Source organism: Pleurodeles waltl, chromosome 10, assembly GCF_031143425.1.
Source record: "Pleurodeles waltl isolate 20211129_DDA chromosome 10, aPleWal1.hap1.20221129, whole genome shotgun sequence".
NCBI lineage: Eukaryota > Metazoa > Chordata > Amphibia > Caudata > Salamandridae > Pleurodeles > Pleurodeles waltl.
Window position 1 is genome coordinate 31,291,271 of NC_090449.1, and position 23,681 is coordinate 31,314,951.

Sequence of the window (23,681 nt, forward strand, 5' to 3'; positions counted from 1 at the left end):
TAGATATTAGTAAAGGTTGTAAAAAAAAACCAAATCTGTTATTTTAAAATAAAATCATAACCAGAGGTTATCATTGTTAAGGCATAATTATACAGAAAAACTGGACTAGAACAAAAACAACGCACTCCCCCCCCTGCATACCCTGTAGATTGTATATGTTAAGTGACAGCAACAACCGTCATGAAAGCAACATAACACTTGAAAACCAAACATTCACTGACCCCAACTAGGCAAAACTGTCAGAAAATGATTTATCTACATAAGCAACATTTATGTGCAAGTATGTGTGAAACTCAACACTCCCTTGTTTATCCCAAAACAAGGCTGAGGGTGTAGGTGGAGGCACTGGAATGGTGTAAGGACAAAAGACCCTAATAACTGTGTGTAGTTGATGTCCCTGCCATTGTTTTTTTTCTCGTATATTTACCTATTTGTTGTTGGTAATGGTTTGTGGGGGCATCTCAACACTCTGGACACCTAATGTGCAGACTTAAGCACTTCAAAAATCCCCTTCCAGGGAGTTCTGAATGGAGACAGTTCCAGGTGGGCTCCCATCACAGGCAGCAGGTCAAGGGGAAAGGGGGCCCCCTAGTTTTGTTACACTACTGAATGTAGATGCACCCATTGCCTTTCAGCCTGTGACATAAGGAGGCTGATGCTTATAAAATGGGAAAGGGGGCTTGGCTCCCCTCCCCAAAAGATACACCAGGGTCCCCACCCCAAGGTGCAATCATAAATGTTAAGGGGGAAGGAAGCTTGTGGCCGGCATGGGAGACACCATCCCAACTACTAACAATTTCCTATATTACATCACTCATGACAGGTTCTATGAGGTTCTGCATCGCCTGAAATGACGTAATTGATGACAAACTGCATGGCGAGGAAGCAAGTTATAGTCACTTTAGGGCACGAGTTTTAGTTAATTGTGATAACTATAACCGGTCAGTTTTAGTGGCCCTGTTTGTTTAAAACTGTATGTTATAACTGACATTTTCACATAACTATAAAGGCCCTTTAACCTTTGTGAGAATATAGAGATATATATATATATATATATATATATTTGCCTAGCCCCTCTAACCAGTGTCGGTTTTTCAAAAAATGTATTCCTATTAGTTGTCGACTCAGAAACGTATTTGTAGAAGATTGTAATAGCTGAGAATGTCTGTGTTAGGCCTTTTTTTGCAGGCTGAAGGAGATTGTACTTTTTACGTAGCGCTGCGTACCTCGCTGCTGTCGCTTCGAGGAGTTGTAAACAACTGGGGCTACTGTCACCCAACTCAATAACATAACACCCAAAAAAAACAGTCCTGTGTTAATTGTGCTGAGAAACTGTTCTTAGCAGGGCTGCAAGCGCTCTGAGTTGGCAAATGAATTGTTCGGAGAGCGGCATCAGCTGTGCGGTTCGGCCGGTGGTCAGCACACGCCCCCGGCCCCAGCAAGCGCTGACTGTGCCCTCTCATTGCAGAGCAGGCCCTGCTTTCAGGGCCGGGGTTCGAGAAGAGCCCCTGCTCGGGGCGGTGCGTGGAAGGCCGGGCACATAAATGCGCCTGGGTCGGCAGCCTCCCACAGCTAGACCGCCGTTTCCTTTAACCTCTGACGCCCTCCCAGAGAGCCAAGATGCCAGGAGCGAAAGGTAGGCGGCTGCCGCGGTGTATCTGGGCGTGTGAGCCGGGGAGCAGAGCTGCACAGGGCGGCCATGTCACTGACATGGACGGCGTCATGTGAGGGATAAAATACTAAAGCGTTCGCCAGGTTCGCTTCCGGTGACGTCACACGTCGGCGTCACCCCAGAGCCACGTAGAGACGAGCTGGTTTGAGGGATTAACCCCTTCGCTGCCAGGCCTTTTCCCCCTCAGGTGCCAGGACTTTTTTTTTTTTTTGGCTATTTGGGGCAATTCGCGCTTAGGTCCTCATAACTTTTGGTCCACATAAGCTACCCATGCCGAATTTGCGTCCTGTTTTTTTTTTTTCCAACATCCTAGGGATTCTAGAGTTTGTGGGTTCCCCTGAAGGAGACCAAGAAATTAGCCAAAATACAGCAAAACTTCCGTGTTTTAAAACAAATGGGAAAAAACAGCTGCAGAAGAAGGCTTGTGTTTTTTTTCTCCTGAAAATGACATCAACAAAGGGTTTGTGGTGCTAAAATCACCATCTTCCCAGCTTTCAGAAATAGGCAGACTTGAATCATTAAACCCAATTTTTAACACAATTTTGGCTAATATACTGGGATATACCCCATTTTAACGATTTTTTGTGCTTTCAGCCTCCTTCCAGTTAGTGACAGAAATGGGTTTAAACCCAATGCTGGATCCCAAAAAGCTAAACAATTCTGAAAAGTAGAGATGGAGAAAGCCTGTTACCGTCCTGATTTCAATAGTGCCAAAAATCAACCAGAGATGGTGAGCTTTGTAGCCAGATAGGCTGAGAGGCTGTGTTGTAGATGATGTTACTAGTTTTGAGGATGGTGTAGATCAGCAAGAGTAGCGCTTGGAGTTTCATCAGGGAGGGTGTGAAGTAGTCATATTTCCTCTGGCCCTTGGATGGACAGACAGACAGACACAAAATGTTAAAGAGACATTATATTTAGGTGAAAATGTCAGGTAAAACATAACGTTTTAATGAAACCATTGAAATTTACCACATAGTTATCTCAAGTAACTATAGCTTGTGCTCTAAAATAACTATAGAAAAAAAGGGGGGGACTGGGAGATTAATTGGTCCTGTTTACACTCTCCCAAAACAATATATTTAAAACATAAAGTACACTGTTCCAAGAAAGAGGAAACATTGATAATCTACAGGCCTGCTTGTTCCCATGGAGCCATGTCCTTAGTCAAGGATGGTTTCTTCCAGTTTTATCTATTGGATATAGAACTGATGTGAGCAATGTTTCACACATTGTTTATCCCTTTTTTAGACTATATTATCATCATAGAATAACGTGCCGTTCACACTGAAAGTCTAGGAGAAGGTTGTTTTGTTTAGTCCTGATGAAGCGCCAAGTGATCCGTTTGGACTTGGTTAAGGCACGAAACATGTTGACTTTTTTGTAGTAGTTTAAAGACCATTTTCTTTCTCTACTCTTTTCGGAGAGTGAGGGATCATGATTTCCTTTTCACTATATGTGGTTTTTAATCTTGACCGGCCCCTTTTTCGCTTAATAAAATCTATTTTTGATCAGGTGACGAGCTAATTTTATACTCTTTCTTTTCTCTCCAGCTCCTTTTTTTCTGCAACGAATAGGTCTAAATGTATTCCTATTTTTCTACACTTTTGAATGACTTTTCAATAAAGATCTTCTGGCAAAGAGCCCCTCTTTGGGAGGCCCGTCAGACATTGCAAGCCCGACGATGAAGCATGACATCCCATAGATGTGCGAGGGCCTTTGCTTCTGCATTTTTGATTGTCTAGAGTGACTATAGCCTGTGTCTTCGACATGCACAGCATTGTTATCAATGATGCAATTTAGATGTCAGTAAGGATGTTACCAATGCAGTCATTGAACATGTCATGAGTGAGGTAATATGCAAGAGTAGAAGCAGTGCATGGTGAGGATGTCAGTTATAGTTGTGACTTCATGCAGCTTCAGGAGAGTGTGCGTGTGAATTTAAGTCATTCTCTGAAAATATACAGTCAAGCACTGTGAAGGGCTATGCTTATCAGAGACACACTGTTGAATAACTTACTTAGCTTGCGATGAGCAGACATACTTTAATTACAGACTCAAGAACATGGTGCTCAAGGCTCTGTATGAGTCAAGCTCAGGTTTCTGGCAATATGGTTGCCTTTTGAAAGAAATCAGAGGTTGGCAGCCAGATGGGGACACACGTAGCCCACCAGCTTCTCCTCTAAGGCATTCGGAAATGTGACGATGTGGCAGCAGTCACCCTTGTTTAGGTAGACAGCTAAACAGCAACAGTGAGCACCACACCGAATATATATGTGAGTCTTAGGGCACAAAAGACTAGGGCTTGTAGTCATGGTGACAGTTTAGGGACCCACAGAGGAAGGCGGCAGAGAAAGCACACAAGCCTTGTATGCCATCTCAGCCGTTTAATGGAAATCACTGATACAGCGGCCCACAAACACAGAGATCACACAGGCTTCTTGCATGGCGTTACCAAATTTGCAGAAGTAGTAGAAGGCACAGGGGCTTCTGCTTTTCATCAGCCGAGCCTGGGAAGTCGCAGATGCAGCAGGGGGCACAGACACACAGGAATCTTGCTCTTCTTTCCCTAGATGAGAGAGATTACAGACTAGGTGGCAGAGGCCTAACGCACAGATGTAGTGGAGGGCTTAGCCACAAAGGTATTGCACTTCAGCTGCAAACCTGGAAAGCTGCAGGTGCAGCAGCGGTAGAAAACACGGGCCCCAAGCTCTTCTTTGGTGTCAGCCTGGTGGGCTGAGCAGTTCATCGTGCCTCCGGTCTCTGCAGACATGGTTTTCAAGCTCTTCACTGATGTGCTCCAGATTAGCAAACTCAGTGCCTGTCTTAATGCTAGGCCGATTTACTACACACAGGAAGTTTTGTCTGCTTTCTCTTCCTTTAGTTAACAGCAGCGGGGTTTGATCCCAGTCAAAGGGTTATAGTCCTTCGCCATCCAGTGGAGACAGCTAAGACTTCTACCTGGGGTCCCAGCTTTCTTCTACACATACGTGCAGAACTTCAGTTGAAAAGTAAACACCGAATAAGCCAGATAGGTCAGCGTATATCCAGTCATTCAAGGTTGAACTCTGACCTAAGTCGGCTCCAAACCTTTGTAGGCGATGGGTGTCAATCATTACAAAGTGACCTTTCCTTTTGGGTGCACCACATCTCCACCGCAACCAGCCAGAGGGCCTGTCACTCACTGTGAGGGCCATGGAATCCAGAACAACCTCTGGCAATTCAGCTCCTTTTTCTGGGATATTCTCTCCCTAGCAGAGTAAAGCACATCATGTGGAGGATAAACAGGGAGCCCAACTCCTAGTGTGAAGTGTGCATTCTTTTGGTCCTACACTTGGAGCCACTCATTGTTCAGGTGTTGCTCGTTAGGCTACAGACTAAAACTCCAATAACTGAAAAGGTCCCAATCAGGTGGGCACAAAAGGAACCTTCCTGCTGAACTTGCCTTTACAGTGATGCATACAGGGAGACTGGAATCAGAGAAGAGGCGCAAAAGGGCAGCATGGGAGAAGAAGCACCCTTTACCTTTGAGGCTACATTAATCAAGGCAAGGGGGAGGGCTGGAACCCATTTCTGTTCGACCCAGCACTGTTAGGCACACTCCATGCAATCAGGGCATCCATTCTTGGCCTCCTGCAGTGGTTACAAAGGATGGCTCTCCATTGTGGTACAGGTAAAAAGGTCCGCACCACACTATTACAACTATTTTAGTAGTATTATGGGGTGCAGTAGTCACCAAAGTTAAAAGGAGTGTCAATTTCAGTGTACCTCTATCATTCAACCAGAGTCCAGCACTGTTGCTAAACACTTCCAAAAACTACGTAGACATTCTTGACATGGGTCTCCTGTACAAGTAAACATAACAGGTCTGTCAGAAAGATAAAATCAGGAACGGGTTATCACATGGGCACCATGCCAGGAACTTTCGGTTCGACAGTAAAATAAATTACTTACAAAAAAAAAAAAATCAAACTCTTTGGTAAGATCTTCGACAAGATACATAATGAAAATGTCACTTACCCAGTGTACATCTGTTCGTGGCATCAGTCGCTGAGATTCACATGGTATGCATGAGCTCGCCATCTGGTGTTGGGTCGGAGTGTTACAAGTTGTTTTTCTTCGAAGAAGTGTTTTCGAGTCACGGGACCGAGTGACTCCACCTTCTGTGCTCATTGCGCATGGGCGTCGACTCCATCTTCGATTGTTTTCCCCGCAGAGGGTGAGGTAGGAGTTGTACTATAGTAATAGTGCCCGCGCAATGAAAAATGTAAGTATGTACCTATTAAAGGATTAAGTAATATATATACAAATGTACAAAATTGAAGGTAACTTCTGAACTGCTACAGGCTTCCGGGGAGGTGGGTGGGTCCATGTGAATCTCAGCGACTGATGCCACGAACAGATGTACACTGGGTAAGTGACATTTTCAGTTCGATGGCATCTGTCGCTGTAGATACACATGGTATGCATAGACTAGTAAGCAGTTAGTTCCCCATAAGCGGTGGTTTAGCCTGTAGGAGTAGAAGTTGTCTGAAATAGAGTTCTTAATACAGCTTGACCTACTGTAGCTTGTTGTGCGGATAGCACATCTATACAGTAGTGTTTGGTGAATGTGTGAGGCGTAGACCAAGTGGCTGCCTTACATATTTCTTGCATTGGGATGTTTCCTAAAAAGGCCATTGAAGCACCTTTTTTCCTTGTTGAATGTGCCCTGGGAGTAATGGGCAGTTGTCTTTTTGCTTTAAGGTAGCAGATTTGGATGCATTTAACTATCCATCTGGCTATACCTTGTTTTGATATTGGGTTACCTGCATGAGGTTTTTGGAATGCAATAAATAGCTGTTTAGTTTTTCTGATGTTCTTCGTTCTGTCAATGTAGTACATTAATGCTCTTTTGACATCTAATGTATGTAGTGCTCTTTCAGCCACAGAATCTGGCTGTGGGAAGAATACTGGTAATTCTACCGTTTGATTTAGATGGAATGGAGAAATAACTTTTGGTAAAAATTTTGGATTAGGTCGTAGGACGACCTTATTTTTATGTATTTGTATAAAAGGCTCTTGTGTTGTGAACGCTTGAATTTCACTTACTCTTCTTAGAGATGTAATGGCGATGAGAAAGGCAACTTTCCAGGTGAGGAATTGTATTCCGCAAGAGTGCATGGGTTCGAAGGGTGGGCCCATGAGTCTTGTTAGAACCACGTTTAGGTTCCATGAAGGAACAGGTGGTGTTCTTGGTGGTATAATTCTTTTAAGCCCTTCTATGAATGCTTTGATAACTGGTATCCTATACAAGGAAGTTGAATATGTAGTTTGCAGGTATGCAGATATTGCTGCAAGGTGTATTTTAATAGAAGAGAAGGCTAGCTTTGCTTTTTGTAAATGGAGCAAGTAATTTACTATATGTTTTGGAGTTGCCTCTAGTGGTTGTATCTGATTATGATGGCAGTACCAAACAAATCTTTTCCACTTACTTGCGTAGCAGTGTCTAGTGGATGGCCTTCTGGCCTGCTTTATGACTTCCATACACTCTTGGCTAAGTTGTAAGTGTCCGAATTCTAGGATTTCAGGAGCCAGATTGCTAGATTCAGCGATGCTGGGTCCGGGTGTCTGATCTGTTGGTTGTGTTGCGTTAACAGATCTGGTTTGTTGGGCAGTTTGATGTGTGGTACTACAGACAGATCTAGCAGTGTTGTGTACCAGGGTTGTCTTGCCCACGTTGGTGCTATTAAAATGAGTTTGAGTTTGTTTTGACTCAATTTGTTTACTAGGTAAGGAAGGAGAGGGAGAGGAGGAAAAGCGTAAGCAAATATTCCTGACCAGTTCATCCATAGGGCATTGCCTTGGGATTGCTTGTGTGGGTATCTGGACGCGAAGTTTTGGCATTTTGCGTTCTCTTTTGTTGCAAATAAGTCTATTTGTGGTGTTCCCCAGAGTGTGAAGTAGGTGTTCAGAATTTGTGGGTGGATTTCCCATTCGTGGACTTGCTGGTGATCTCGAGAGAGATTGTCTGCCAGCTGATTCTGGATCCCCGGAATAAACTGTGCTATTAGACCAATTTGATGGTGGATAGCCCACTTCCATATTTTTTGAGCTAACAAGCTTAACTGCGTTGAATGTGTTCCTCCTTGTTTGTTTAGATAATACATCGTTGTCATGTTGTCTGTTTTGACAAGGATGTATTTGTGGGTTATGATTGGTTGGAAAGCTTTTAGTGCTTGAAAAACTGCTAATAATTCTAGATGATTTATATGCAGTTTTGTTTGATGTATGTTCCATTGTCCTCTTATGTTGTGTTGATTGAGATGTGCTCCCCACCCTGTCATGGAAGCATCTGTTGTTATTACGTACTGTGGCACTGGGTCTTGGAAAGGCCGCCCTATGTTTAAATTTATACTGTTCCACCATAGAAGCGATAGGTAAGTTTGGCGGTCTAGCAACACCAGATCTAGAAGGTGACCCTGTGCTTGAGACCACTGTGAGGCTAGGCACTGTTGTAAGGGCCTCATGTGCAGTCTTGCGTTTGGGACAATGGCTATGCATGAGGACATCATGCCTAGGAGCTGTAGTATTGTTCTTGCTTGTATTGTTTGGTTTGGAGACATGTGTTGAATGACCCTGTTGAAATTGTGGATCCTTTGTGGAGTTGGCGTTGCTACTCCTTTTGTTGTGTCTATTATGGCTCCTAGATATTGCTGTACTTTGCTTGGCAGAATGTTTGATTTTGCAAAGTTGACGGTGAACCCTAAATTGTAGAGGGTTTGTATGACTTGATTTGTGTGGTTTGAGCATTGTGTGAGCGAACTGGTTTTGATTAGCCAGTCGTCTAGATACGGGAACACATGTATTTGCTGCCTTCTGATGTGTGCAGCGACTACTGCTAGGCACTTTGTGAATACTCTTGGAGCGGTTGTTAAACCAAAAGGCAATACTTTGAATTGGTAATGTATTCCTTTGAATACAAACCTTAGATATTTCCTGTGTGATTGATGGATTGGTATATGGAAATATGCGTCCTTGAGGTCTAGGGTTGTCATGTAGTCGTGTTTTCTGAGCAATGGTAACACTTCTTGTAGTGTGACCATGTGAAAGTGGTCTGATTTGATGAATGTGTTTACTACCCTGAGGTCTAGAATTGGTCTCAGTGTTTCGTCCTTTTTTGGTATCAAGAAGTACAGTGAATAAACTCCTGTGTTTATTTGTGTGCTTGGTACTAATTCTATTGCATTTTTTTGCAGTAGTGCTTGAACTTCTATCTCTAGAAGTTGTGAATGGTATTTTGATAAATTTTGTGATTTTGGTGGTATGTCTGGAGGGAATTGCATGAATTCTATGCAATAACCATGTTGGATAATTGCTAGGACCCATGTATCTGTAGTTATTTTGTCCCATGCTTCGTAATATTGATGTATCCTCCCCCCCACTGGTGTTGTGTGGGAGGGGTGAGTGACGTGTGAGTCACTGCTTGTTGGTAGTGTTTTTGGGGCTTTGAAATCTTCCTCTATTCCTAGGAAATTGCCCCCCTCTATACTGGCCCCGAAAACCTCCCCTGTACTGTCCCTGGTAGGTGGGCGGTGCGGACTGTGAGGTGCTAGCTTGTGTGGCCTGACCCCGAAACCCTCCTCTAAAAGGTGTTTTGCGGAAGGTGTTATAAGATCCTCTGCTCTGCGGGGAGTAGAGTGCGCCCATGGCCTTGGCAGTGTCAGTGTCCTTCTTGAGCTTTTCTATAGCTGTGTCGACCTCCGGACCGAACAGAAGTTTCTCGTTTACTGGCATGTTAAGCACTGCCTGCTGAATTTCTGGCTTGAATCCAGACGTTCTGAGCCATGCGTGCCTACGGATGGTAACCGACGTATTAATGGTTCTTGCGGCCGTGTCTGCTGCATCCATGGAGGAGCGTATTTGATTGTTGGAAATGTTTTGACCCTCCTCAACAACCTGTTTTGCTCTTTTTTGCAGATCTTTTGGGAGATGTTCAATGAGATGCTGCATCTCATCCCAGTGGGCTCTGTCGTATCGCGCTAGCAGCGCTTGTGAATTTGCGATGCGCCACTGGTTTGCTGCTTGGACAGCAACCCTCTTCCCGGCTGCATCGAACTTCCTACTTTCTTTATCTGGGGGAGGTGCATCCCCAGAAGTGTGTGAGTTTGCCCGTTTTCTGGCAGCCCCTACCACCACAGAGTCTGGTGGCAGCTGAGAGGTGATGAAGACAGGGTCCGTAGGAGGCGCCTTATACTTTTTGTCCACCCTAGGCGTCACTGCCCTACTTTTAACTGGCTCCTTGAAAATGTCCTTTGCATGGCGTAGCATGCCTGGGAGCATCGGCAGGCTTTGGTAGGAGCTGTGGGTTGAGGAGAGGGTGTTAAATAAAAAATCATCCTCTACTTGTTCCGAGTGTAGTTCCACATTATGGAATAGAGCTGCTCTAGCCACCACTTGTGAGTAGGCTGTGCTGTCTTCCGGTGGTGATGGCCTAGTTGGGTATGTGTCTGGGCTGTTATCAGACACTGGTGCGTCGTACAAGTCCCACGCATCCTGATCTTGGTCGTCGTGGCTCATGGCGGTGTGAGCTGGCGAATGTGACGGGGTGTAAGTTGGCGAAGCCGGAGTTACAGGTGGAGGCGAGGGAGGAGGTGTTACCTTTTGTGTTGTTTCTTGCTGAGGAGTAAACTGAAGCGTTCTCTTTCGTTTGACAGGTGGAAGGGTACTGATCTTCCCAGTCCCCTGCTGAATAAAGATACGCTTTTGCGTGTGATCCACGTCAGTGGATTGCAGTTCTTGTTCAAATCTATGTTTCTTCAGTTGAGAAGACATAGAATGCTCTTCGGTATAGGAGCCAGAAACAGGGTCTGATGTCGCTTTTTTCGGCTCCGAAAGCCCTGTCGATTGTTTTTTCGGCTCCGAGGTAACCTTCCTCTTTTTCTGTGCCGAAAATTCTTGGCCTCTATGGTCTTCGGCGCCACTGTCTCGGCGTCGATCGGTGTCGACACCGAACTCTCGGTGTCGATGCTTCTGTTTAGCACTCTCTCGGTCCCGAGGAGGCTGCGTGCCGGTGTCTCGACCGAAGTCGGACGATCTCGACACTGAATGGGCCTTTTTCGGTGCCGATTGTTGGTCACCGAGAATTTGGGTGGAGCCATGGCCGGTTGGCAGTGGCGTCCCCTGGGCCTTCTTTCCTTTTTTAAGGTTTGATCTCGACGTCTTACTCACAGTTCTTGTAGAGTGTAGCTCGTCGGAGTCTGAATCCTGGATGGAAAAGGATTCCTCCTGTTCTTCTTCTGTCTCGAACTGTCGACGCTCTTTTGGCGTGGACGCCATCTGCAGTCTTCTCGCTCGACGGTCGCGCAGAGTTTTTCGGGACCGGAACGCCCGACAGGCCTCGCAGGATTCTTCACTGTGCTCGGGTGACAGGCACAGATTACAGACCGAGTGCAGGTCCGTATAAGGATATTTGTTGTGGCATTCGGGGCAGAATCGAAACGGGGTCCGATCCATCGGCGTTGTCCTCCACGCGGTCGGGCCGACTAGGCCCCGACGGGGTGCCGAAATCTACCCCGAAGGGCACCGAAGCGCTTCGATGTTCAACGCGTCGTCGTATGTGTCTATCTCTAACCGGATCGCAACGATACCGTCGAAAATCTTCCGTCTTCAGCTATCTTTCCGTTCCGAAACTCGGAGCGACATGAACACGTCCGAACCCGATGGCGGAAAGAAAACAATCGAAGATGGAGTCGACGCCCATGCGCAATGAGCACAGAAGGTGGAGTCACTCGGTCCCGTGACTCGAAAACACTTCTTCGAAGAAAAACAACTTGTAACACTCCGACCCAACACCAGATGGCGAGCTCATGCATACCATGTGTATCTACAGCGACAGATGCCATCGAACATTACAATACAAAAAACCTCCAATACTTTTAAAATGGTCGTGGGAGGCAAACCCCTTCCACATTGTCCCTGCACATACTGTTCTCATAAAGCAGCCACTCAGATCCCCCTAATTATAAAACAGCAAAACAATCATTCATTATCAAAAAACCAAAACTGAGACCAACACCCCATTTAAAACAGCCACTAAATAACTAAGAAACATAATGCCAAAAAAATCCAAGCGCTGCTCTCTCCCTACCTGCTCCCTAAATAACATAGTTTAATCTAAGAAAAAGGTGTGGACCCTCCAGTACCGCCAAGCCTAGGTACTGGTCACAGTTTAATATTCTATCTTTATAAAAAGTTTGACCGTGTTTAAAAGGTTATTTCAGTCACAAAAATGCTAGATTAGAAATTCTGGTAAACGTTCAGTTACATTTTACACATCATTTCGTCTGGTCCTTGGTTTAGAAGCAGTATTATGGCAGAATAAGGCTGAAAAACGTAATTAGCTAGATGTTAAAGGATTGGGTAACTGCACAAAGTATGTCAAACATTCCACCGCCAGCCAAAGCTTGCTTTTCCAATAACTTGTAGAAATCATGTTATTTTATGTTGTATTCTCGATCTAAAACGAAACTCTTTTCAAATGTTTTTTTCTGTATTTTTACTTCTCATTCTTATTAGTTTTATCTCAATGTATTCCTGCTCTTTTATTTTTCACCCAATGTCCATTTTTCTGATCTTTGCATGTCTGGCCAGGAGGGCATAAGTGAGAGCATCAGGCATATCAAAGACACTTAAATTAAGACTTTGCAACTCCTCGAAAACCAATAAAGAAAGGACCGATGTTGGGATTGCTTCCGTCACAGTTTGAGCGTTTGTAGCAAGTGCTTGGCCTAGACCATAGAAAGAATGTTCGCTTCATAGATGTGGTTAAGCGTCCCCTTCGACCCGTCTCCAAACTCAGCTGTATGACTCCCTGTGGCGTTGATGACTGACAGGCTTACAAAATTCTTTTACCTCATCCTACCCCAAAAATTTAGGAAAAACGTGGCCACAATGTGAACCATGCAGGAGTGATATAGATAGCACAGACACTTATGGTTATTGAGGATGAACAGAAAAAGGTTCCATTGGAGATTCAGTTTAGGAAGGTATCCCAGGACATTATGTGCATGGAACATGAAACAGACACAGTGTGTGAAACATTGGTGGACAAGATTTTCCAGACTATATAAAGGCCCAAATCATGAGAGTAACTGTTACTTGTGATCTCATAAATCTTCCTAGATTGATGAGCTGAGCCTCACACTAAGTCAATTACCTTTTTCCTCTCAATTTCAGGTAACAAGTCAGACAAGAAATCTCCTCCTAAGGTAAGTCCCGTCTAGAAGGCACCTACTAGGAGTGCGTAGAATTACATCGCAAAGAAGTGTAATAGCGGAGGGTGGCACAACTTCCGTGGCTCTTTTAGGGCTAGAAATGGGGTGATAGTAGGCCACGTGGCATTCAGGCTTATCTTATGTAACAGCCCTCAATGCAGCATCACACGGATCTCATTATACTAAATAATTAGAATTTGGGTACAAAGAGGGAAGAGAATGGTAGGAAAGGTGTCTGGGATGGCATTAGTGGCGACTGTGGATTGGGTGACACTAGACTTATAGGCCCTCATTATGACTTCAGCGGTCTTCTGACTACCATATTACAAGTACTGCTGGATTTCCTCAACATTAAGGGTGGAAATCCAGCAGTAGTCGTGCTGGCGGTCAAAGGCGCAGGAGCGGTCCCACCCACCGGCCCCACCCCGCCATTAGGACACCGCCCACCGTATTATGTGCAGTGATACAGCCAGGCGGTGTCCTGATGGCAGGGCTCTGCCGGCGGAGGAAGCGCCCCTTCCCGTTCCCTGCCGAATGACCTCCTCCCTGGATTAGGTAAGTTGATCGTCCGACAGGGGAGGGGGTTGGGAGGGTGAGGGGTGTTGTGTGTGAGTGGGTGTTGTCTTCGTGTGTGAATGTAAGTGTGTATGCGTGTGAGTATGGGTGTTTTAATGCGTGTGCGTATGAGTGTGTGAATGGGTGTTTGAATGCGTGTATGAGTGTTGAAGTGAGTGCGAGTTAAAAGTTTGTGTGAATGTGTTTATGGATGCGTGTTGGTGAATGTGTGTGTTCAGAGTGTGTGTGGGTGTCTGTGCGCGTGTGTATGCGGGGGGGGGCCCTATACTTTTTAAGTGGTGGGTGGGGGTTCCGGTATGGAAGGGACGGTGAGGGGTGTTGTGTGCGTGTGTGTGTTGTTTGCGTGTGCATGTATGTGTGGTTGAATGCGCGTAGGAATGTAAGTGTGTATGCATGTGTGTATGATGAGGTGAATGAGTGTATGTCAGTGTTGGTGAATGAGTGTATGCGCGGCGCATGTGGGTGTCTGTGTGCATGTATGTGGGGATGGAAATTGTGCTTGCTGGTGGGGGGGGGGTTGTCTACTGCTTACAGGGAAGGAATTCCCTGTCACCGGTAGCCTTTCCGCCAGGGTTTTTCGTGGTGGTACTACCGCCACGGAAATCCTGGTGGAAAGGTGGCTCCTAATACCACCAGCAGTCTTCTGTGGATCGCTGGGTTAGAGATGCTAATCTCCAGCCCGGTTGTCCAACTGCCCTGGCAGTACAAGTTGGGATGTGGCAGGTTGACAGAGGCCAATCCGCCACACTATTAATGTGATGGTCTCCACCCCCAGTGAAACCGACACCCTTGCCCTGGCGGTCAGGAGACCACCAGGGACATAATGACCCCCATAATATGGATTGGTTTGCACCTTATAATTACCATCAGTTTAATGTTTTACATCGCTAATGGCAATAGAAGTGCGGCCTGTTGAGACCACCATTGCAATCTTGTTCTTGTAAATCTAAGACGCTAGGGTGATAATGTTCATGATGGGGCATTAAACAGCAGATCCATGGTGCACAGAGTTCTCTGTAGTCATCGAGCCCCAGGTCTTGGGAAGGCCTTCTTGGGGGGGGGGGGGGGGGGGCGCAAGATGGTGGCACAGGCACAAGTACTAACATTTACACTCTCTCTCTCTCCCTCGTGCAGCAGAATCCCAAAGATCAACCCAAGAAGGAGGAGGAAGTTAAAAAGGCAGATGATAAGAAGCAGGGAGGTAAGCACTGCGTGTCGGGGGCTGCAGGCCTGGGTAGGAGAAGACCAGGGCACCACTTTATCAAGTGAGGCGGAGGCTTTCCAGTTGATGGCCTCATGTCCTTGTGGAAGCAGAAGCCAATGCGGCAAGGGATGCTGCAACATGCACACACAGAACTGAAACTTCACTCTGTGGAGACACCGCAGGTTTCACCTCAGTGTGGACATCAAGGGACAGCACGGGTTATTGACAGAAGCACTCAGTTCTTTAGTGGAAGATTTGTTTTGTGTTTTTGTCATTCTGCAGCAGAGGGTGGGAGTTTAGCAATATCTGGGACAGGGCGGATCCACAAAGCCTATGTTCTAACATTTGGAAATCTGTGTCTGCTTTTCCCCCACTCTTACGGGATTTGTCAATGATTCCAAATATAATCCTGGAAATCTATAGCAGTCCTTTATTTTAATGGTACCAGGATGCAAAGAACTTAGTCAGAATTCAGATGAATAAATATTGTGTGTACCATTTTTTTTTCTTCCTTCACCTTCATCCTCTTAAACTATGTAGGTGTTCCCTACCCTTTCACACCCTGCAATGATACAATACTCCTGCTTTTCACAGGAGTCGTTCTGCAGGCACTTCAAGTAGAGGAAACAACTTGCAGCATGGTTCACGAAACACACTAGTCTGAGGGCTGGGTCCTGCTGGGGAACGAGCACGCAGCCCCAGAGATGAGGCCCCAATGGATGATGAGCACACTCGCCTCAGAGTGGACCATGTGGTGCGATGAAAACAGTAGTCTTGGGAAAAAAATGAAAGTAGTCTTGCAAATTAGTAGACTGGGGCAGATCTTTCGACAGGACACTTAGGCGATTTCTGGAGCTGCCGCTAGGATTTTTGAAATTCAACACCCACGTTCCTCCTGGATATCTATCTGACCGTCACTCCCATAGGCACTCCCCTGGCAACAGATCAGGATCACCACGTATAAACTGACAATATTTCTGGCTGCTGCAACATGGTATCCTTTTAACTGGGGCCATCTATGGGCTGGTGCAGACTTTGCTCTTGCTCAGTGATATCTCACCCACCACGAGTCGCCGTAAATTCTGGTACTTATTTTACATCAGTGCACTCGCTCTCATGCAGTTCGAGGGATTCACCGTGGACAACTTCTTGTCCCATGGCTACACAAACACTTGAACACGCTCAGCTTCTTTACAGAATTTATACTGTGAGGTATTTAAATCTCCATGCCACTACAGTTTCTGTCCTAGACAACACACATTTTAATCCTTGCATCTTCTTTGAGAACATTGTTCTGCAGACACAGCACCACCTCACTAGCTTTCGCTGGACTGTAAATTGTCTTTATACTTCTGGAGATCTATATCCAGACAAGGACACACTACCGCAGGCGGCATCTCACTAGTGATTCCTACAACAATAACACAAACACCTGCAATGACGTATTGTAGTATGCATTTCACTTTGCACCTCACAGTTCCCTTCCTTGCTAAACTGCTTATTTGGACCACAACATCCACCGTCTCTCCGCACAGCGTGCCAATGCTAGCTCTTCAACCCGCAGTCCCAAGGTAACCCCCTCCCCGCTTCTCTGCCTTCTCCGGGCAATCATTAATTTAATGGTCTTTGGATAGGTTAATCACAAGCTATTCTTGTGTTTTTCTCCCTCTGTATCTTAAATTCCATTCACCATTCTAGATCACAAATATTTAATTTCTTGCATCTCCATTTTAGATCTCAGTAGCTTTCCTCTGGCCTGTCTACTCTCTTTATCCTTCTGTTGATGTTGCCACAAGGACTGGAACACACCAAAGCTTCCTACAGAACTGTTTTGATTTTACATTCCTCAATATATCCCAAAATTCCCTGGCTTGCAGCACTGCATCCAAACATCTTCCCCCCTCATTGTACAATACCTTCGTGCACTATTTATACTGCACCCTAATATGCCGGCACTCTCAACACTTCACCCACACTTTTCTCCAGTTCTCCCAACTGCACTTTAACATCATCCCACTCCCTTCATCCCCCCCATTTCCAGTCTTCTGCAGCACAGCACCCTTCCACTAACAACCCTGCACTCCAGGCACTAGTTCCATCCTGCTTTAGGGAACTTTGCAATCCCTGAACGAAATGAGCCCAACGTTGACTCCCCTGTGCAATGAACTCCATTAGCCCTCCAGTACCCCATTTTCTTTTGCTCCTTCAGATTTCTCCAAAGCAAGTTCATCAATTTGCTCCTAGTTAAAATGAATCTTAGATGCCACATCACTCATTGTCCTCCAGCTTTTCTTGAACCATTTCCTACTTTCTGAATTTCCACCAACACACTGCCTGTAGCGCAGATCTTATTATCCTGCGAGAAGTAAGGGTATCGCTAATAATCATTAAATGCGGCTGCTCAGCCGCCTCCAAGAAATGGACAGGATATTTAACCGCACTCTGAAACATCCTTAAACCACAATCACTGAGCACCCAACACACCCTGAAAGCACTCCTTCTTACCATCATCCATGGCATAAGCAATACCGACACTTCCACACATTTTAAACCACAAGACACTGCACTGATTTCTGAGCACCCCAAAGTGGTAACTCTCACTGATTCCAGAACAAAAGAAGAAAACCTTTCTTACCTGTAATCATCTGCATCCGTTACTGCCTGCTGCGGTGTACGGTCACACGCTCTGCGTACTCTTGCCATCTGTTGTTGGGCGCGGATGTTTAAAAGTTGCTTTTCTTCGAAGAAGTCTTCAGTCGCAAGATATCTTGTGACTCCTTGCTTAGCCTACAGTACACCAGGACAAAGACTGCACCTCCGGCTGTTATTCCCAGCTGGTGAGTAAGTAAGTAAGTAGGCCATCACGTAGCAAGACAGGAATGTGCCCTGTGCATTATGTCTAATGAATAACCTGCATCTTAAGTTGTTGCGTGCTTCGGGGGAGGCGAGCGGGCATATGTGAATCTACAGCACTACAAGCTACACATTGATACAAGGTAACCACTGCTGCAGATACACGTTACGCACAGACTGTAAAGCAGTTTCCCTCGATAAGCAGTGGCTAATGAGCAGAAGATGTGGATCTCTGCAATAAAGCTCTTAAGACAGTTTGCTCAACCAAAGCCTCCTGATGGGATGGAATATCCACACAGTAGTGCTTAGTGAATGTATGTTTACCATGTAGCAGCTTTGCTGATATCTGCTGTTGGAACGTTCCCTAAGGAGGTCAGAGCTGCTCCTTTCTTTCTAGTGGTGTGTGCTTTGGAAATAGCATGCAGTGTGTTTTGTTTTAGCATAGCATGTGTATATGTTACTATCCATCTTGCAAAAACACCTTCTGAAATGGGATTTCCTAAATGAGGCTCACAGAAAGCAACAATTGCTTAGTCTCGCAGATGGAGTTTGTCCAGTCACTGTACTAAATCAGTACCCTTTTGAGATCTAATGTGTCTAATGCCTTTTATACCACTGTTTCAGGATATGGAAAGAAAATAGGTAATTCTGGTTCACATCGGGAGGGTAAATCTCCTTGGGTAGAAACCCTGAGCTTGTCCGGAGGATGACTGTCTCTTTGTGAACTCGTATGAAGGGTTACTCCACTGTGAGCACTTGCAAAACACTAACACTCCCCAGCAAAGTGATTCAAACTGGAGAAGCTACATTCCAGGACAGGAACTGCATTTCACAAAAGTATAGTGGCTCCAACAGAGGTCCCATAAGTCTTCCAAGTACCACAGCAAGGTCCCACATAGGGGGTCAAATGGGTTCTAGGTGGCATGAGTGCCACATACAGGATTTCTTACACTTTGGAGGGAGCTATAAAACACCACCTCTAGGACTGCAGGTGTCAGATGTCTTGGCTTATTTAATTGAAATGTGGATATCTGAGCTAACCTCGATGTTCCGTCAAGAGGTCTGTTCTCACTGGTAATTTCTCATACGGGTGGATTAACATTTCCAAAAGGATTAAGTGCCAAGGCCATGTTGGCGCAACTAGAATGAAAGTCAGATGTTTGCCTTATTTTTCTCAGCACATATGGAATCCGAGGCAGAGGAAGAAAAGCATAGGCAAATATTCCTGACCAGTTCAAACATAGTGCATTGCCCATACACTGTGGGTATGACCCCATTTTTGAAAATACATTAAAAATATTTGGGATTCATCTTCCATTCGAGCAGTTGTTGATTCATAAACACCATCTGCAGCACAAGAAAAGTGATTCCTGAGATTTAATATGAAGCTATAATACGCCAACAATTCCTAACCACAATCTAGCAAAAACTCCTGCAATCATTAGCACTCTCTAAAACAAAAATGGCTATTCCTTAACATCCTCCAAAACAAACAGCTGCAATTGTTAGTACACTCTAAGGCAGACAGTAATTCCTAAGCACCCTTCGAAACAAACCACTGCAGTTCACTAGTGGTCTGCAAGAAAAGGCAATTCCTTAGCACCCTTCAAGATATAAGAAACTGTTTCCTTAACACCCTCTAAAACATAAAGAAACTCTTGTTCCTTAGCACCTTTATTGACACAAGGAAGAGTGATTCCTTGGCACCCTCCAAGACACAAGACATGACCTTTACCATCTTCTAAGACAAAACCATTAGTGCACCAAGCCTTAAAGTGCTAGCCCCAGATGCACTGTCACCTTAAATGTGCAGAGGGGGCGGGAACAAGATAATGATTTGATGCACACAACATTCAAGTGGTCATTTTGGATCTTGTTCCTACTCTTATGTGTCCCTTTTTCAATCTATCACCCTCCACAGGACAGCCGAAGGGAGAGAAGCAGTAACTTCCAGGCCTTTGTCAAGATGGCTCTGGAGACCCTCCTGGGGTCCTGCCGCCGCATGTCAGAAATGCAGCGGGAGCCTGCAGAAAACCTCGCCACAAGCAAGTCATTCGTATCTTGGCACCGTCCACCACCGCCGGTGAGGCCCTTCCTGCTGATCAGGGGCACCCGCCAATACTAGCTCACATCGCGCGTGTGTGTAATGAGTGGAAGAGGCTGACAAAGTGCTGACCCTCCCACGCAAGGTCGCTAGTTTGCTTATTTGTAGGTGCAACAACTGTGGACATGCCGCAAGTTTTCTGAGCCTATATTTTCAATAAATGTTTATGTAATAAAGGTTTCTTTTTTGTTGCCAGAGACCACCTCCACCGACTCTTACTGCTCCGTATAATGGGGTCATTTGAGGATGTGTTATCATCTACTGCCAAATCCATGCATACACGTCCTAACAAATTTTCTCCCTGATAATAAATATTATATAGGCAAAAAAGATGCACCGTTATTCTAGTTCTGATACCCTTGCAATTCTACTGCAAAACCTCAGTATAGTCCTTTTGCACCACCTGCCATTCCAGCACTAAGAATCCCACATGGCTCTGCCTATTAACCTCAGTCCAGACTTGCTCCTAATCCTGCATAGTGCTCCAGGTACCTCTCTATTTATATATGCCAGATATATAGTTCTTTCGCCTCCACCCTTCGTACAGGTATACTATGTGGCAGCAGATATGCTCTGCTAAACCAATCTGCAAATTGGCACTATCACCATGGCTGTAGTCGCCACAGCATGAAGTGCCTTCCGCCACAACACACTATTCAATATCACTTAGATTTTGGCTCCAACACAGTTTTACTTCTATCACAAAAACAGGAAGATAAGACTATACTTAAGTCAAGGAATGAAGTGTGTCACTGCTCCATCTCAGCACTTTACTTTAGAAAAGGACTTTATTTACACCACTCACAATCGTCCATGCCTTCATGTGGCTAAAAGAAAAATGGCCAAGAAATTGATATAAAACTGGCTTTAATGTTTCTGGCACTCACTGTGCTTTGAAGCGGACAAACGAGGAATGTCTGAAAAATCTGTGCAAGTCCCCTTGCCCACCCAGGCAACATGGGTAACGTCTTTGAAGCTTCCCCACGCAGGCAGGTGCATGTGAGGCCCAAAGAGATGACACGTTAGGAATGGCGTGCTTGCTAGAGGTCACACAGAACAGTACACGTGGTATGTAAAGAGCATATACCTCAAACAGTATTTACAGTTCAGAACAACAGTACTCTGACCGGAGGCCGGTTTGACTGGTGGCAAGTGTCTTGTGTGGACATCCACGCAGTAACAGAGTAAAATGTGGTATGTCTTGAAGGAACAGAAACAACACAGGCCACCACACAGTCCCCGTTCACTGCAATGATCCACATGTTAATAATCATTAGTCGTTGGATCTCTCTCCCTCCAGATCCACATATACCGCTACCTCCACCCCAAGACCCTCAGCCGCATTCGCTTGGAATAAATGCTGGTAATGCTTCTGTTCAATCTTTTGCAAGTGTCGGAAAGGATGTCACCCAAGTCCAGGTGTTAGCATGGGCATGAAATCTTCAGCAGTAGTCCAGTTCTGTGCTAAAAGAAGAATGCGTGACCCAGGTTGGCCATTATTGAAAACCATAAAACAGGTTCAGTGGGTGGATGAGCAGGCCTTTCACATTCAGTCTGCAAGGTGGATTCAGAAGGAACAGGGTTGTGGAAGGGGGAAGGAGTAGAATGGATGGTGCGGCTGAGCACAGATCCAGAACTCCACAACAACTGAGTCCCTCTCTTTAGAATGAGAGATCCTTGGCTGGACCCCTTTGGATCAACCTATTAGGCGGTAAAAGACCCAACAACCAAAGGTCACCCAGTGGCTGGCCCAGCTCAGCTCAGACCACATGTAAACCGTGTGGGACATCCCATATCCCTGCAATTAAAAGAGAAAGAAACAAAAATTTAGGTGCCAATTTAAGTGCAGCTTTCACACAAATATCATTTTAGTTCTTTATCACAAGTAACAAATGCTTAAAAGTGAAATACATGTTCACGCCCAAAACAGACACTTAGGGGGTGATTCCAATCCGCCGCCGAAGTTCCCCCACCAAAATACCGCTCCGCGGTCGAAAGACCGCTGAGGGTATTTTGGGATTTGCTCTGGGCTGGCGTGCGGCCGCCAAAAGGCCACCCGTCAGCCCAGGGCAAATCAACCTTCCCACGAGGACGCCGGCTCCGAATGGAGCCGGCATAGTGGGAAGGTGCGACGGGTGCAGTGGCACCCGTCGCGTATTTCAGTGTCTGCATAGCAGACACTGAAATACTTTGTGGGGCTGTAAGGAAATGCCTCCTTGGCATGGTTACCCCCTGACTTTTTGCCTTTGCTGATGCTATGTTTTGAATTGAAAGTGTGCTGAGGCCTGCTAACCAGGCCCCAGCATCAGTGTTCTTTCCCTAACCTGTACTTTTGATTCCACAATTGGCACACCCTGGCATCCAGATAAGTCCCTTGTAACTGGTACCTCTAGTACCAAGGGCCCTGATGCCAGGGAAGGTCTCTAAGGGCTGCAGCATGTATTATGCCACCCTAGAGACCCCTCACCCAGCACAGACACACTGCTTACCAGCTTGTGTGTGCTAGTGAGAACAAAATGAGTAAGTCGACATGGCACTCCCCTCAGGGTGCCATGCCAGCCTCTCACTGCCTATGCAGTATAGGTAAGACACCCCTCTAGCAGGCCTTACAGCCCTAAGGCAGGGTGCACTATACCATAGGTGAGGGTACCAGTGCATGAGCACTGTGCCCCTACAGTGTCTAAGCAAAACCTTAGACATTGTAAGTGCAGGGTAGCCATAAGAGTATATGGTCTGGGAGTCTGTTTTACACGAACTCCACAGCACCATAATGGCTACACTGAAAACTGGGAAGTTTGGTATCAAACTTCTCAGCACAATAAATGCACACTGATGCCAGTGTACATTTTATTGTAAAATACACCACAGAGGGCACCTTAGAGGTGCCCCCTGAAACTTAACCGACTATCTGTGTAGGCTGACTGGTTCCAGCAGCCTGCCACACTAGAGACATGTTGCTGGCCCCATGGGGAGAGTGCCTTTGTCACTCTGAGGCCAGTAACAAAGCCTGCACTGGGTGGAGATGCTACACCTCCCCCAGGCAGGAGCTGTAACACCTGGCGGTGAGCCTCAAAGGCTCACCCCTTTGTCACAGCACCGCAGGACACTCCAGCTAGTGGAGTTGCCCGCCCCCTCCGGCCCCGGCCCCCACTTTCGGCGGCAAGGCCGGAGAAAATAATGAGAATAACAAGGAGGAGTCACTGACCAGTCAGGACAGCCCCTAAGGTGTCCTGAGCTGAGGTGACTCTAACTTTTAGAAATCCTCCATCTTGCAGATGGAGGATTCCCCCAAGAGGATTAGGGATGTGACCCCCTCCCCTTGGGAGGAGGCACAAAGAGGGTGTACCCACCCTCAGGGCTAGTAGCCATTGGCTACTAACCCCCCAGACCTAAACACGCCCTTAAATTTAGTATTTAAGGGCTCTCCCTGAACCTAGAAACTAGATTCCTGCAACCTACCTGAAGAAGAAGGACTGCTGAGCTGAAAAACCCCTGCAGAGGAAGAACAGAAGACACCAACTGCTTTGGCTCCAGACTTACCGGCCTGTCTCCTGCCTTCCAAAGAAACCTGCTCCAGCGACGCTTTCCAAGGGACCAGCGACCTCTGAATCCTCTGAGGACTGCCCAGCTTCAAGAAAGACTAGAAACTCCCGAGGACAGCGGCACTGCTCCAAAAGAACTGCAACTTTGTTACAAGGAGCAGATTTAAAGACCCCTGCAATTCCCCGCAAGAAGCGTGAGACTTGCAACACTGCACCCGGCGACCCCGACTCGACTGGTGGAGAACAAACAGCTCAGGGAGGACCCTCCGGCGACTCTACGACTGTGAGTAACCAAAGTCGTCCCCCCTGAGCCCCCACAGCGACGCCTGCAGAGGGAATCCCCAGGCTCCCCCTGACCGCGACTGTCTTAGACTCCATTTCCCGACGGCTGGAAAAGACCCTGCATCCGCAGCCCCCAGCGCCTAAAGAAACTGAACTTTTGTGCCGGAGTGACCCCCAGGAGGCCCTCTCCCTTGCC

At 46.2% G+C, this 23,681-nt stretch overlaps 2 protein-coding genes and 1 long non-coding RNA gene across 5 annotated transcripts in view; 1 reads left to right on the forward strand and 2 right to left on the reverse strand.

Moving 5' to 3' along the window:
- LOC138260977 (organic solute transporter subunit alpha-like) overlaps nucleotides 1-17,469 on the reverse strand; it is an 83,659-nt gene extending 66,190 nt beyond the window's left edge. Inside the window, exon 1 of the mRNA XM_069209545.1 lies at nucleotides 17,340-17,469. Within this exon, the coding sequence (XP_069065646.1) occupies nucleotides 17,340-17,355 (16 nt within the window). The 5' untranslated portion in view covers nucleotides 17,356-17,469. The remainder of the gene's footprint in view (nucleotides 1-17,339) is intronic.
- Nucleotides 1,488-19,858, forward strand: LOC138260978 (uncharacterized). Its single transcript, XR_011199036.1, has 4 exons — nucleotides 1,488-1,636; nucleotides 12,887-12,918; nucleotides 14,635-14,701; nucleotides 19,479-19,858. It is a non-coding gene; the product is annotated as an uncharacterized lncRNA (long non-coding RNA).
- Nucleotides 19,859-20,511: 653 nt separating this feature from the next.
- Nucleotides 20,512-23,681, reverse strand: part of PORCN (porcupine O-acyltransferase) — a 76,150-nt gene continuing 72,980 nt past the window's right edge. For all 3 annotated transcript variants that reach the window (XM_069209543.1, XM_069209540.1, XM_069209542.1), the window contains one exon: nucleotides 20,512-21,459. In XM_069209543.1, the coding sequence (XP_069065644.1) occupies nucleotides 21,358-21,459 (102 nt within the window). In that variant the 3' untranslated portion in view covers nucleotides 20,512-21,357. The remainder of the gene's footprint in view (nucleotides 21,460-23,681) is intronic.